This window comes from Pipistrellus kuhlii, unplaced genomic scaffold (assembly GCF_014108245.1).
Source record: "Pipistrellus kuhlii isolate mPipKuh1 unplaced genomic scaffold, mPipKuh1.p scaffold_m20_p_18, whole genome shotgun sequence".
Classification (NCBI taxonomy): Eukaryota; Metazoa; Chordata; class Mammalia; order Chiroptera; family Vespertilionidae; genus Pipistrellus; species Pipistrellus kuhlii.
The window spans coordinates 25,304,907-25,318,988 of record NW_023425493.1 but is presented as its reverse complement, the minus strand read 5'-3'; the positions used below and the strand labels follow the sequence as shown (position 1 = coordinate 25,318,988).

The 14,082-nt window shown below is 56.4% G+C and overlaps 2 protein-coding genes across 7 annotated transcripts; one reads left to right on the top strand and one right to left on the bottom strand.

Moving 5' to 3' along the window:
- Positions 1 to 183: 183 nt before the first annotated feature.
- Positions 184 to 10,733, bottom strand: SHC1 (SHC adaptor protein 1). 6 transcript variants are annotated; one of them, XM_036442233.2, is made up of 13 exons: positions 10,504 to 10,733; positions 6,754 to 6,921; positions 6,141 to 6,211; positions 5,573 to 5,636; positions 5,293 to 5,412; positions 4,977 to 5,030; positions 4,740 to 4,791; positions 4,453 to 4,579; positions 3,285 to 3,483; positions 3,128 to 3,197; positions 2,920 to 3,054; positions 2,529 to 2,767; positions 184 to 1,740 (listed from the first exon to the last, which is right to left on the bottom strand). In XM_036442233.2, exons 2-13 carry the CDS (start codon positions 6,916 to 6,918, stop codon positions 1,612 to 1,614), a joined length of 1,425 nt encoding a protein of 474 aa, XP_036298126.1. In that variant the 5' UTR covers positions 6,919 to 6,921; positions 10,504 to 10,733; the 3' UTR covers positions 184 to 1,611. The 6 variants fall into 6 exon arrangements, with proteins under 6 accessions (XP_036298126.1, XP_036298127.1, XP_036298128.1 ...); XM_036442234.2 differs by lacking the exon at positions 10,504 to 10,733 and adding an exon at positions 9,964 to 10,217; XM_036442235.2 differs by lacking the exon at positions 6,754 to 6,921 and having other exon boundaries at positions 10,504 to 10,666.
- Positions 10,734 to 10,902: 169 nt separating this feature from the next.
- CKS1B (CDC28 protein kinase regulatory subunit 1B) lies at positions 10,903 to 14,082 on the top strand. The gene is made up of 3 exons (XM_036442237.2): positions 10,903 to 11,059; positions 12,794 to 12,921; positions 13,570 to 14,082. The coding sequence occupies exons 1-3, from the start codon at positions 11,001 to 11,003 to the stop codon at positions 13,617 to 13,619; spliced, it is 237 nt and encodes a 78-aa protein (XP_036298130.1). The 5' UTR covers positions 10,903 to 11,000; the 3' UTR covers positions 13,620 to 14,082.

Below are 14,082 nucleotides of genomic sequence, written 5' to 3'. Positions count from 1 at the left end.
AACTCGAACGTCACCCCGGTCAGTGGTCCCAAAGGTGCCGCCCAGCGCACCCCCCGGCGCACCCCAGCGCTCGCGGGCGATCGCCAGCTCGAGCGAGGCCAGACGGGTGTCGCCGCCGCCCCAACTCCCCGACACGGAGGGCCCCCGGCGAACTGCAGGTAGCGACAGTGACTGAGACCGAGGTAGAAGAAATACGGACTTTAATGAAGATTCTTTCCCTTTGGTATCAGTGAGGCCCGTGAAAACATCTAACCGCAAAAAGGAGGCGAGGGTTAGGGACGGGGCTGGGAGGCTTCTAAGGCGTCGTGGGCTTCCCGGACTCCCCGAGAGTCGCCCGAGGTCTTCAATATCTGCAGGTTTTAGGTCCACCCCCACCCCGTGAACCAGGCTCATTCCGCTGCACTTCCCCGCAGCCTCCCGGTAAGAGGCCCAAGTGTTTCTTATTCCAGCTCACAACTGACTTCCGACCTGGGTCCCCTTGAAAAGACAATGCTGCCCACCCCAAGTGTGCCGCAGGCTGGGGTGAGGAAAATGCCAACAGTGATGTATAAATGTAATCGATTACCATCCTTTTGTGCTCAAGAATAAGCCATAGAAAACAAAGTAGGAAAGGAAATCTACAGCCTAAAATATGTGCATAAAAAATAAATGCAGATCCAAATCTACAGATGGTATTTGGGGATTGTCTACTGCTTCTGAGTCTCAATGCCCATTCCTGCCTCCACAAGATCTACCTCGGAGAGCTGTCAGTTCAGGGGAGCCCAAATTCGGTCATCACCCCACCACCCTCTCAGGGAGGCAGTGTGGAGGGCGCGGAAGGCTACACTTTGGCTGTAGAATATAACATGCATGCAACATGGAAGGGGTGGGGGGAACAATATGTATATACAAACCCCTGGGACAAAGGCCCCGGCCAGGAGGCACTGAGCAAAGGGGTCCATCTCCCCCCTGGCCGGGAGGGGAGCTGTGAGGCAATCGGTGAAGGTGGCATATGCCCGGGAGAGGTACAGCTGCCACTCCTGCTTCTGTCCTCCCAGCCTAAACTGGAGGGATGCTGAGCAAGGAGAGGGCAGGGTCCCAGAAGCCAGGGGATCAGCACCCCGATCCTTGGCCTCAGGGGCCCAAGAACTCTTTGCATAAAGTATCTTCAGAACTAGGAGATAGTCAAAGGCACAAAGTTTACACACTGGGCAGGGAGCGCTGCTGAGGGGCTGGAGCGCCCTGAGCCCAGGGGGAGACGGGAGATGTGATTTGTTCCTCCTTTCCCGGAAGGGTGGCTGCCTGTGGTCACAGGGCGTTCTCCCTTACAAGGCACGCTGCCCAGGCCTTGAGCACCCACCTTCCTGAGGAAGGGGACATCAGGTTGGCACAGGAAAGGCCCTGGGGAGGGGCCGCTCTAGGTTAATACTTTGGTGAGGTTTGGGGAGAAGGAGGATTCTGCCCCAGGCTCCTGACTCAAACTCTCTCCCTGAGCTGGATGCTAGCCCCAGTGTCCACGCTACGCCCAGCTGCTACACAAGGCCAAGCTCACAGGAGCTCCAGAGGGAGGTCCTGAAGTCAGGGAATAGCGGACAGGTGGGAGGGAGCTTTCTAGAAAGCACCTGGGACGGATCACAATTTCCGCTCCACCGGCTGCTGCAGACACAGTTCGCTGCCCGCGGAGATGATGGGCAGGTGATTGTCCATGTGGTAGCTGATGAGGTGGCTGACGCTCTCGAAGCGGTGGTCCTTCGTCCGGACCTGGGGGGTGGGAAGGAAGAGGGTCCCATCAGGTGAGGCGTCAAATGAAGGACTCAGCCCCCACGCCTGAGAAGCTGCCGTATTCAAGAAGGTGAGGAGAAAGAGATGGAAGGGGTGGGAGGGCTGTCCCTCCTGATCTTTGAGGCTTTTCTAGAAAAGGAGCTAGAGAAGGTCATGAATGGGAAGGCTGTGAATTGGGGAACGCCGAGAGAACATCAGAAACTGGGAGGGATATTCACTGCTCCCTTGACCGGGAGGAAGGCGGCAAGTCTCGGGGAGAATACACAGGACAAGAAGGATGTGGAACGGAAGCCCTAGAATGCTGCAGAAGAGAGACCAAACGTTTTGAGAGATGGGGGAGCACAGAAAAGAGACAGGACACTGGTCTGAGCCTCAAGTCGAGGGTGAAGGAGCTCCTGGCTCCACTGCTAAGAGGAGACTTGGAGTGTCTAGCCCAGGGGTCTAGCCTGTAACCATCTGACACTGAGCACAACCTCTCCAGGATGGTCACCTCATTTGACTAAAAAGGGGGGCTCCGGTGAGATAAGCACCTTCTAACTCTCCTGGGCATCACTGGCAGATCTGAGGACTGGCCAGCACTGAAGGGAACACAGCTCATGCTCAGGAATGTGAGACGGGAAAGAACCCTAAGCCGCCGGGTGGGGGATGCCAGGCACTGTGAGAGCGGGGAGGACCATACAGAGGCGCCCAGCTGGGGAAAAATAAGAAATAACAAGCGAAGGATCAGGGCCGCACAGGAGGGCCCCGCCGCCATCCCCGCCACTCACCACGCCCTCAGGGTCCACCAGCAGCAGGTGCCTGGGCTGCCCGCCCTGCAGGCCGGTGAGCACGTACTGGCCAGGCGTGGTCGTGCTTTCCCGCACCAGGAAGTCCCCATTGAGCTGCAGCAGGGCCTCGGCCTCCCGCCGGTTCAGCTTCCCGTGGAACCAGGGCTCCCCTCGGAGCTGCTCAGCCATGGCCACTGACTGGGGGGGTGCAGGCACCCGAAGGGCATCTTCAAAAGGCTCTGGGGGTGCAGAGAGAGGACTAGGAGCGGCGGCCGGCACAACGCACGTCCAGGGCCAGAACCTTCGGGGCGGGGAGGCCAGGAAGGAAAGAGCAGGAGAGGAACCAAGTAGAAAGATGGGGATACGGGATACGGAATGGAGAAGCACTCACTCATGTCAAAGAGGTCTCGGGGCGCGCTGCCATTGACAGCAAGACTGGGGGGCCCCGCCCCGGCCCCTGCCTGCCGGGCCTTGTCCAGGTTTTGGATGTTGACGTAGGAGGGATCATCGAAGAGCTCTCTGCCTGCTGGGGAAAGGGAGGAGTTCAGTGACCTCAGCCCTGCCTCCTGGGCCCCTGGCTCTCTCTGCCCCCTCCATACCTGGGCAGGGTGGCAGAGGTGGCATCTGCTTGTGGACTTCTGGGTCTCCCCCAGCAGGCTGCCCCACTGGCTGAAGGAACAAAAATACGGTGAAACCAGAGGCCCTAACGAGCCACTCCTGTCCCAGGCCCAGTCCACCTCTCTCAAAGCAACTTACCAGCGTAGCTCCCAGGTGGCTGGGGTTCTGGGCACTGGGCAGAGTGGGTCGAGCAGGCCCCTGGGGGGCTCCTTCCCGAAGCCTCATGTCCACCACCCCCCCAAGAGGGGGTTCCTTCCCCGGGAAGTCATTGTAGTATTGATGATCAGGTGGCTCTTCCTCCTCCTCATCCCAAGCTGAGCCATCAAAGCCAGCCATCCTGAGAGGAAGAACAGGAGGGGGTGGGGAAGGGGGTGGGAGGGTGGAGGGAGGGGAAAGAAGCAATGGCCGTGTATTAGGACTTCCTTTGGGGTTAGCCCTAGGCCGAGTGTTTTATATGATCATTTCATCCTCACCGCACCTCTGTAAGGCAGGATTTCCTTTCCCAGTTTTTATAAAACATATTCTTTTATTGACTTCAGAGAGGGAGGGGGAAAGAGAAACATCAATGATGAGAGAGATTCATTGATTGGCTGCTTCCTGCACGCCCCACACCAGGGACAGAGCCCACAACCTAGCATGTGACTTGGTTCACAGGTTGACGCTCAACCACTGAGCCACGCCTCATTTGTAGATGAGGAAGATGAGGGTCCGAGGTGAAGAGATTTGCTCGGGGGTCTCCCCATAAAAGGTGGTTCACCTGAGATTTAAATTCAGATTTGACTTTAAAGTTCATGCCCTTGATCATTACACTGTCTCTCCTAAGTGCGAGGAGACACTCCAGAGTATTTTAATCTCTGCCAAATACCTACCGGCCAGAGGAGAGGCGAGGACCTCAGGAAAGAGCCATCCTCCCTGCCTCCAACCATCAGAGGCTTCGAGGGGAAGGAAAACAGAGAACTAAGGATGGAGAAACGGGACAGGCCAGACACGAGGCCGCTGGCGATGCAGAGCCCATCCAGCCAGGACGGCTACAACAGGGAGGCCTGGCCTATAGCTCCCCCCGGGAATGAGGGGAGAGCGGGCCCCACAGCGGGCAGGGCCTCGAAAGGCTTTGCCGATAGCCACAGGAAGCTGAAGAATAGCAGGAAGTGGGAAGCGGGGGCACACAGGTTATTTCCTTCCCTGAACCATTCCGAGCTCAAGTGTGGGAATAGCAGTCCTTCTTTCCCAATCCTGGTCTGGGGCCCAGAAGCTGCCTGCCCCTGCCTGCCCCTCCTCCCTCTCCTTCCCCTCCTCCCCTGCTCACCTGTCGTGGGGGGTGACCAGCTTGGGTGGGTTCCTGAGGTATTGTTTGAATCGTAACTCGAAGGCCTGGCCAATGGTGCTGATGACGTCCTGAGCAAGCCCCTCGGGACACTCCAGGATGTGGCAGGCTGGGGGCATGGCGGAGACTGCCCGTGAGCTCTGAGGCAGGCGGGGTGCTGGGAGGGGGTGCGGCGGACAAGAGCCCCCCTCCTCCTCAGCACAAGCCCTGGCCCCGCTCACCTGCCTCAGGAGGGCCAGCCCCACCCAGCGCTCCCCGCCAAGCCTCACCTCTCTGGTTCACCGGGTCTTTGGCAACGTAGGCGACATACTCGGCTGTGTCCTGGAGCGGGCAGAGTGTCGGGAGAGGACCGTTAGCTCAACCTGACCCCCGCCTCACTCCTGGCCCTAAGTGCCAGTCCTTTTCGGTATCGCCTCCATTTAGCATGCCCCGTTCCCTGGCCGGTACCTTCCCAATCCCTGTCCCTTCCTCTCCTCCCCCCCACTTTGCTCTGCTCCCCAACTCACCGGGTCCCCGCCAGACGCAAATGAGATAGATTGCATGTGATGGTTGGCGATGATCTGAGGGTTAGGGCCGGGGATGGAGAAGGAAGGGAATGAGGTGTCAGCCTCGGGGCTCACCCGAGTGCCCCCCCATCCCTGGCCCAGAACCTCGGAGACTCATTCTCATCCTTTTACCTTCTTACCCTGTGTCCTCCCAACCACCTCCTTCCCTGCTGTCCCACTGCTCCCAAGCCTTCTCTCTTCCTTCCTCACCTCACAGCCAGGTCCCCGCCTGGCCCTCCCATCAGTGTCGGTGGCCCCTCTGCCCAGCCCCACCAACCTCTTTGCAGTCTGCCGCCATGAGGTTGAGGCTGCTGGTGGAGACGGTGAGAGTGATTGGCATTCCAGCGAATTTCAGGTTGCTCCTCCCCAGGATGGAACCGAGCGGGCGGCTACAGGGCTGAGGAAGGACCCAAGGGTCTCAGAAGAGAGGGGTTCCCAATTCCCCAGAAACCCCCCCACTCCTGCCTTTGGGCTTCCTCCCCACAGGTCCCATCCGTGCCCTTGCCCCGCCCCTCCACAACTCCCAGGGCATCCCTAACCCCACCGACCCCGAGTACCTTTCTCCTTCTTGAAGCCCCCTTGGCACCCGGCACAGCCTCGCACACCAGACTGATGGCCTCCCTGGGGAAGAGCGGCACTCAGCCAGCCTTGCCGGGCCGGGGAGGGGGCGGGGAAGGCCAGGCCAGACTCCAGGGGCACTCCAGGCTCTTTGTCGTGGTGGATTGAATTAAGGGCCTTTAATATTTGATGACACTGAGAGGCCGCTTCCTGGCTGATTGGGTTAGGGCCTCCATAGACCGGCCCCACCCCCTTCCAGCTACCAAATGTCCCATTCCCTTCCCAAAGGCAGCACCAATCTTCTATCTGCCCCCACCTTCCACTCAAGCTCCGGCTGCTGGCTGCCTCTGCCACCTCCTCCCACAGCCCCAAGGCTGGATGAGTAAGAAGGATCCAGGCCAGCGCTGCCTCTTTTCATTCAGACTTATCGACTCATTCCCCTGACTTCCTCTCCATCCCCTTCGCCACCCACAGAGAAGCCATCACAAACCCCATCAGCAAGGGCCCCGCTCCCCACCTCCCCTCACCAGCCCCAGGAGTCCCACGGCCCGCCCCCTCCCCGCCAACCTGGTGACCTGAGTCCGGGTGTTGAAGTCCAGGGCACGCATGGACTGCAGGACCTCCACACAGCCCATGTACTGAGGAGAGAACGGGCGGGTTAGCCGCCAGCCCCCCCCACCCCCCTTCCCAAGGGGTTCTAGGATGCTTCTCTCCATGGTCCCTAAGGGAGGTAGAGAAGAGTGAGTGCTGCCACAGCCCACGCCATGCAAGACCACAGGGAGTGAGCAGAGAAGGAACGGGCAAGCTGGGAGGACCTCGTACAGCGGGAAGAGAACTGGGAGTGACAGGCATTGGGTGGGATGAAGTGGCATCTCTAGAAAGGGGGAGGATTAAGAGGGAACAATCAAGAGTCACTCATTCCAACACTTCACTCGGGGCCTCCCCTGGGCTGGGCGTTGTGCTGGGCATGGCAGGTGGGGGTGGGGTGGGGGAGTCACGAGAAGGAAGGGGGACGGAGGCCCAGCTGGAAGGGGCTGCAGAGCCAGAGAAGGAGCGAGGCAGGTGTAGGGGAAAGGATGCCGAGACCAAGGGGGTTGCCGGGGAAGAGCAGGAAGAGAGATGCCAGCGAGGCCAGAGCGGGCGGAGGGCGGAGAGGCCCGGGAGGGAGACGGTCACTCACCCGAACCAGGTAGGAAACCCCGGGTCCCATGACTTTGTCGTTGGGGTGCAGCCAGCCCCGCGTGGGCTTATTGACAAAGCTCCCGTGGCGGGTCCACTCCTCGCCCCCCAGCTGGCCCCCTTCCACCCGAGTCCTGCGCCCGCCGCCTCCACTCAGCTTGTTCATGTCCTGGAGGAGGGGCAGGGGGCCCGAGTCCGGCACGGCCGCCCCCGCGGCCCCCTCCCCGCCCTCCGCCGCCCTGCCGGGCTCCCCCTTCGGCCCCGGGCGCCCGCCGGCCGGGGTGGCCAGCTTCAGGGTGCTCATCCGGGGGAAGAAGGAGCACAGGGTGGTGGGGCTGTCCTCCCCGGACAGAGGCGGCAGGATGGGCCCCAGGGAAGAGGCTGACGGGGAAGGCAGCTCCTCCGGCGGGCTGGACCCGGAGGCCCCCTCCTCCAGCGATGACAGAGACTCATTCCGGAGCGGGTTGTACTTGGGCTTGGGGGGCAGGAGATCCATGGCTGGAGTGAGAGGGAGGCTGCAGCCCAGCCCGGCCCCCCTGCCGGTCCGGGCAAGGGGGCCAGGCAGGGGGCATCCCCAGGCCCTTAGCCGGACGGGCCCTTTATGGCCCAGGGAGCGCCAGGGTCCTGGGAAGGAAGGGGGGCAGTGGCTCGGCTTCCTCGGGCTCCCCCAGGTCAGACACACACAGTCCCAAGCCCCAGCCCCGCCCGGCGGAGCCTCCTCTCTGGCTGAGAGCAGAGCAGGCTGCACCTAGAGCTGCCTGGCTCCTCCCCAAGGGCGGGAGCTGCGGGGAGAGGCCAATCCCGGAGACAGTGCTGACTCACAGGCTCCGAGGGGCTGAGCCCCCCCACGGCCCCAATCCCGAGCTGAGCCGAGGCAGCGCGATCCCTGCCCACCCCCACCCCAGACAAACAACCAGCATCTGGGGAAGAGCAAAGTGGGGGGTGGGAGGGAAGGGTGAGAGGAAAGGAGGGAAGAGGAGGAGGTGTGGCTCAGTCCACACCGGACGAGGGCAGGCAGAGGGAGCAGGAAGCTGAGGGAGGGCAGGGGGGAATGAGGGAGGAAACAGAGGCAGCTGGGGTGGAAAAGGGAGGAGATCCCAGAGCTCAGCATTTCCCTTCCTGTTAGATTGAACACAAACCCCCATCCCACCGGGGTGGGGGCCCCAGGGAGCCGGGCCATTAGCGCCCTCTGCCACCACAGCTGTGGACAGAGCTCAGGAAACGGGAAAGGAGCCCTCACTGTGTGGGCTGGAGCATCGCCCAGGACACCAAAGGGCTGCAGGTTTGATTCCCAGTCAGGGCACGTACCCAGTCAGGGCACACACCCAGGCCAGGCACATCAGGAGACAACCCATCCATGTTTCTCTCCCTCCCTTCTTCTCTAAAATCAATAAACAGTGGATGAAAAAAATAAAATAAAATAAAAAAATAAATAAAATAAACAGTGGATGAAATGGGGAAAGGAGCCCGGCTGGGGGGCTCCGTTGGTTAGAGCATCGTCCCAAAACACCAAGGTTTTGGTTGGGGCACATACGAGAAGCAACCAATGAATGCATAGATAGTGGAACAAAAAAAAATACAACACGATACTTTTCTCTCTCCTCCCCTCCTTTTCTCTAAATCAATATTTTTTTTTAAAGAAAAAAAGAAATGGGGAAAGGAAGAAAGTGGTCCCAGAGGATAAAGAGAAGGCCAAGAGGAAGGGCACAGCAGGGGAGGAGAGGGGAGAGGAGCTGGAGCAGAGGGCAGGCCGGTGGCATCTATCATGCAGGGACCGTAGCCCACAGGCAAGCACTGTTCTGCCCCCTTTCCCACAGGCCAAGTAAGCAAAGCCAGCTGTCAAGGGTAGAAGGGGGGAGGGGGCAGGGCACTGACTCCAAGGTCAGCTCCCCTGCCTTTTGCAGGGATGACTGGTGAGGGCCCATGTGTCCACCAGGGGACATAGTTGCTCTCATACCAAGGGCAAAGTCTGGCTGGAGGATGTGGGAGTGTGAAATCTGTGCTGAGTACGGAAGAGGAGAGAGGCCGAGGCTGGACATAGGGAAACCATCCCAAACCCACTCTCCCCACCCACAGCTTCCTGCCTCAGCTCTGCTGGAGGGGGCCACAGAGGAAGTTGGAAAGTGAACAAAAAGGAAGTAGGACCATACACATACCCCCTAAGCTCACCTGGAATTACCTATCCTTAAATTACTTCAGAAGATAAAAAAGTATGCAAATAACCACGTGGTGTGCTAAGCTCTTTCCCCGCCCTCGGTCCTCATCAGAGGAGAGCTGTCATGCCATCCTCCGCTCCTGAGGATTCTCTCCGTCCACTTCCTGAGGCTCAGCGCTCAGGCACAGAGAGCGTGAGGAAGGGGTTCTGCCAGGGGTCCTCACACAGGCAAACACGCGCCAGGCTGTCTTCATCTCGAGAGTGGGCATTCTGTAGGAGCCTGCAGCACCCACAGGCAGCAAACGACCAACAGGTGTGAGCATTTGGGGGAAAGTAAGGGAACCTGGAGCTCATAGAAAGAAGGGAGACTGTCCACTGGTGATGGGGTGTGGGGAGAGGCTGCATGCGCCTTCTCACACCAGCGGGGAGGAGGAGGAGGAGGCAAGAGCAGGAAGTAGCAGGAAATGTGGAAAGCCTCAGGAATGTTTCCCGAAAGGAAGGCTGGGCGAGCGGGACCAGAAGGAATGCCCAGACAAGAACTCTGGTTAGGGGGGAGGGGAAGAGCCAGAGAAGTGGTGAGAGGCTGAGCAGAACCCTTAAAAAAAAAAAAAATCAAACAGCAAAAAGATCACTGCCCCCTACACCCACCCAAGTCACCGTTTTCTGATGGTAGAAAACTTCACAGTCAACCAAATGCCCCCTACCCAACTCCCCTGGTCCAGGTAGGAGACATAACCGCTGGTTCTGGGCTGGGCGGGTCCTGGGGAGGGAAATTCAGGGAGCGGGGCCAGAAATCTACGAGCAAGTCTCTCTCTCCCACCCTCGTGCCAAACCCCAAGTCCAGCCCCCTTCGGGGAGCCAGCCTCGGAAGGGGGTAAAGGAAAGGAAAAGGGCTGTCTCTGATCTCACTCCTCAGACCCACAGATGGAAACTTGGACTCTCCACCTGGGGAAGCATGCAGGAAAACTGAGCCCAAACCCCAAAGAGGAAAAGATCAGGGAAATACGAGCAGAGGGGAGTTTCTGGGGTGGAAGACAAAGCTGCTGAGGTGAAGACCTGGGTTCCACAAGGATGAATCTCCCACGACCCGTGTTTTGGAGACTTCTAGGTGGCCAGGCTTCGGGACAATCCGACGTGGATTAAGGAAGGGGCGGGACATCTACAAGGGCCGAGCCTCTAGAAAGGCGTGGTTTCGCGGATTGGAACAGTGTAGCGCTCTGGGCAGGGTTTTGCCCTTTCGCGAGATGGGACTTTTTGGTAGGCAGCAGTCAGCTAGCAGAGAATCGTCGCGCTGAGGCAGAGTTTCGGGGAATTGGAAAGGACCAACGTGCCGTTCCGTGTAGTAGGGCTCGAAAGCATGTCTAGGAGGTGGGACTTCCAGGGAAGCGGGGCGACAGGGTGGGGTCAGGGACAATAAGTGGAAAACAAGTCAGGGTTCAGGGATACAAAGCCCCCCGAGGCTGGGAGGTGGGACTTCCGGGGAGGGGGTCCTAGGGGGCGTGGCTTATGAATGAAGACCGGAAGTAGGGTCCCGGGAGAGGGGTTCCGGGGTGGAGGAGTGGGTCACCTAAGTGGGAAAAAATCGTCCCAACTCACCAGGGCCTCATGGAGTCTCCGCACCGCACCGCGGGGTGATTTGGTCCTGGATCACGCCAGTGCCTCCTTAGGTCGCTGCTCCAACTTTCTCCCCGGGAAGGCCTCCCTGGAGAAACTTTATTGCACTCACTTCCGGCCTCGCTAACCCCTGACCCTCTACCCCACCGTCCCTCCTTCACCCGTCCCACTTTCCTGGGTCAGCCAATAGCACTGCGGGAACGCGCACAGAAGCGGTTTTAGCCAATGAGAGGCCTATTTTTTTACCTAAGCTCGCCCTTGAGAAACGTAACGAGCGTGCTCCAATAGGGACTCGACGAGAAGTAAATATAAGCCAATAGGAGGCTTGGAGACAGAGTTGTCCCGCCTTAAATCGTAGGGGCCAATAGGAAGCGCAGGCGGCGTGTTTGAAAGTGAGGCCAAAGTGGGTGGGAACGCGTGCTGCTGGGAGTTGTTTGGAGGTTGGCGGCGCGGGGCTGACGATCTCAGGCGGAGCGATCATGTCGCACAAACAGATTTACTATTCGGACAAATACGACGACGAGGAGTTCGAGTACCGGTTAGTGCCGGCGTGGGGGCCATAACGAGAGGGTGGAGCTTTGACAAGTGAGGGCTCGAGGAGTTAGTAACGAGGACTACGGAAAAGACGGAATGGGCGCGTGCGCAGCAGATTAACGGGACGGGGTGGCGGGTGGTTGAGAGCGTAACGCGCATGCGCGGAGGTAGGCGACGCGTGTAAAAATAACAGTACGGAATTCGGTGCAAGCCCTCTGGGGGGGAGGGGAGGTGGGCGTGGTTTAGAGCGTTCTCCTGCAGCCCACCTTCGCCCCTTGGGGTTCCAGAGCCATTCTAAACTTCTCTGAGCACGTTGGACTTGCCTTCTTAAGGACAGCTGGTATCTCGGCAACGCCATAACATACGGAACCTACTGGGGAAAGGTGGGAAAGGCGGAGCTCCAATTTTCCTCGGGTCTTCAATACAGAGCGAGTGTCCCCCATTAATTCCTGAAAAAGGGGCGTGGTTGTTCGGCTTATATTAAGGAGGTGGGGCTTCGCGGGCCTGGAATGGAATAAAACTGGCCAGGAACATGGAGAAGACTTAACATGGACTCAGTCGATACCCTTCAACTATTTGAAGGGGGTTCGTGTAGGAAACAATAATGGGGTGTTTATAGGTTCTACTAAAGCTCAAGGGTAAAAGCATGGTGTCTGCTTTCAACAAGCCTAAAATAATCCGTGGAGATACTGACAGACTTCAGAGAGAAGCTGTTAATTGGTATGATATAGATACGTACAGATTGTGATGGCAGCACTTACGACTTGTCAAGGATGGTGAAGAAGGGAATTTCTACAGAGTCTGCGCTGGATACATCCCAAACTCACAGTTCTAGAGTAGAAAATCGGAAGGGGTTCTACAAATGTCGGCCTTCCACTAATTGTATTCAGTGTGATGCTTAAAACAACTTCCTGGTTTGTACCTTGTCTTCTCAGTCGAAGACCATGAAATGGAAACTTGCTTGTGTTTCTTCTCCAGTCTGGCACAGGGTCTGGGCCCTCTGGCTGGAGAGCTCCGCCTGTGCTGACAGATACATTAATGGTCTCTCTGCCAGGTCCGGGGAAAAGACCCCAGGCCAATTAACTTCCTTTTCCTCAGCTGCTTTCTTCCACATCTGAACTGAGCTGACTAAAATTATGTGTTTGTAGCACATGGCAGGGCCGGGGAGGGGGAGGCACTGGTTTCACCCTTGAAGATGTAAGCTTGCAGTGGCATTTAGGTTTAAGAAAAGCTTTTGTGTTTTGGTGGGGGGGTTTCGGCTTGGGGTTTTGTGTTTTGTTTTGTTTTTTGCCTAATTAGTTATTGAACCCAGTCTTCGTGCCAGGGGCTTGTTCGACAGTTAGCTATTTTCAGACATTCAGACAAGAACAGATTCTTTAGGGAAAAAATCTGTTACTATGGTACGTTTTCATTTAGCATGATAAAGTGTGCCTGGGTTAGCACAATTCAAATTAGAGTAATAATTTCTTGGCCATGAAGAGACTCATCCTTGGTTAGGAAAGCAGGAAGGTTCCCGAAAGTCTCATGGCACATCCCTTCAGAGTTAGGAAAATGAAGAATAGATTTTAAAGGCCAAGTTGGCCTTTATTTCTAGCTGCCTGTATCCCACAATAAGATGAACTCCCTGCCATCAGAAGCTGGTTTTTTTCTTTTGTCTCTTGCTTTGTATGTAGGCACTTGCCCAGCAGACTGTACCCAGTACTGACAAATTCCCTACCTTCCCATGTTTCTGTTACAGGCATGTCATGTTGCCCAAGGACATAGCCAAGCTCGTCCCTAAAACCCATTTGATGTCTGAATCTGAATGGAGGAATCTTGGTGTTCAGCAGAGTCAGGGATGGGTCCATTATATGATCCATGAACCAGGTCAGTGCCATGGCTGAAAGAACCACGTAGGGCTGTTTCACTGAGGAAATGACAGGTCACATAACCAAAAGAAATAAGGGGGAGGTGGGGGTGGTTCCCCAGTTTCTTACCCCACGCATCATCTAGAAAAATTGGAGTGACCAAAAATAGTGACATATACAGGAAGTTCAGAGACAAGCCGTTCCTGAAAAACCTTTAGTATCTAATTCACTCAGAGGGTATTCTCTCTCTCTCTTTTTTTTTTTTTATTAAATTATTATCTTTGTACATATACCATTGGAGGGTACTCTCTTTTTAAGGCCACATATACTCTGGGAGAGATTATGGTCCCTACCTCATTATCCATCAGAAAGAATTCTTGGATGTGTTCCAAATAAGCCACAGAAAATATTTCCTGATAAGACACCAGACACCGAGCTGTCAAGCAAAACTGATAAAGGACACCCTGGGCTTCACAAACAGCAGAATAACTGATATTAACAATTGTATACTTGGCTGGCAGGCCAGGCTGATGGGTCTGCTTCTATAGCCATATGCTTAAGTCTCAATTTAGTTATCAGGGTCCGAGTGGGTGATAGCTGGGAAATGGGAGTGGGGAACCCTGTAGACGGTGTTAGCTTGTCTCTTAGATTTCACTCGCTCTTTCAGAACCTCACATCTTGCTGTTCCGGAGGCCGCTGCCCAAGAAGCCAAAGTAATGAAGCTGGGAGCCACTTTCCAGCCTCTAGCTCTACTCAGCTGTCCTCACTTGCTAACAGCTTTCTGATAACATTGTTGCCTTCTTGTTTCTCACTTTGCTATTTAAAGGATGTTTAAAATACACTGTTTGAAATGTGCTGGTGACTGCTTTGCGACTTAAGCAGAGCCAGCCGCAGCACGGCCAGCCAGAGGAGTGCTCAGGGCTGCAGCCCCAGCTGAGTGTGACCCCTGAAACCATGATGAGTTCTGCACCCAGCAGGACACACGTGGCAGATGGAGGAAGCATCTAAGAATGAGACCACGGCTGTAACAGGGATTGTGTAAATTTGCTGTTTTGTTTTTTTCCTGCCAGGTGTACGTATGGGGATTTATGTTTCAATGTATTGGAAACTTTCCATTTTATTCAAGAACTCTATTTCGTGTTAAAAACCTTGATTAAAGAGGAATTTTTTTTATAATCTA

Bases quoted from the DNA above. Each gene is read 5' to 3' on its own strand.
- SHC1 (XM_036442231.2), bottom strand. From the start codon at position 7,248: ATGGATCTCCTGCCCCCCAAGCCCAAGTACAACCCGCTCCGGAATGAG. The intron at 5,413-5,572 runs GTACTCGGGGTC...GTCCTTCCTCAG, and splicing joins GGGCTTCAAGAAGGAGAAAG to CCCTGTAGCCGCCCGCTCGG. The intron at 3,198-3,284 runs GTAAGTTGCTTT...TTGTTCCTTCAG, and splicing joins GCCACCTGGGAGCTACGCTG to CCAGTGGGGCAGCCTGCTGG.
- CKS1B (XM_036442237.2), top strand. From the start codon at position 11,001: ATGTCGCACAAACAGATTTACTATTCGGACAAATACGACGACGAGGAG. The intron at 11,060-12,793 runs GTTAGTGCCGGC...TTTCTGTTACAG, and splicing joins GACGAGGAGTTCGAGTACCG to GCATGTCATGTTGCCCAAGG. The intron at 12,922-13,569 runs GTCAGTGCCATG...TCGCTCTTTCAG, and splicing joins TTATATGATCCATGAACCAG to AACCTCACATCTTGCTGTTC.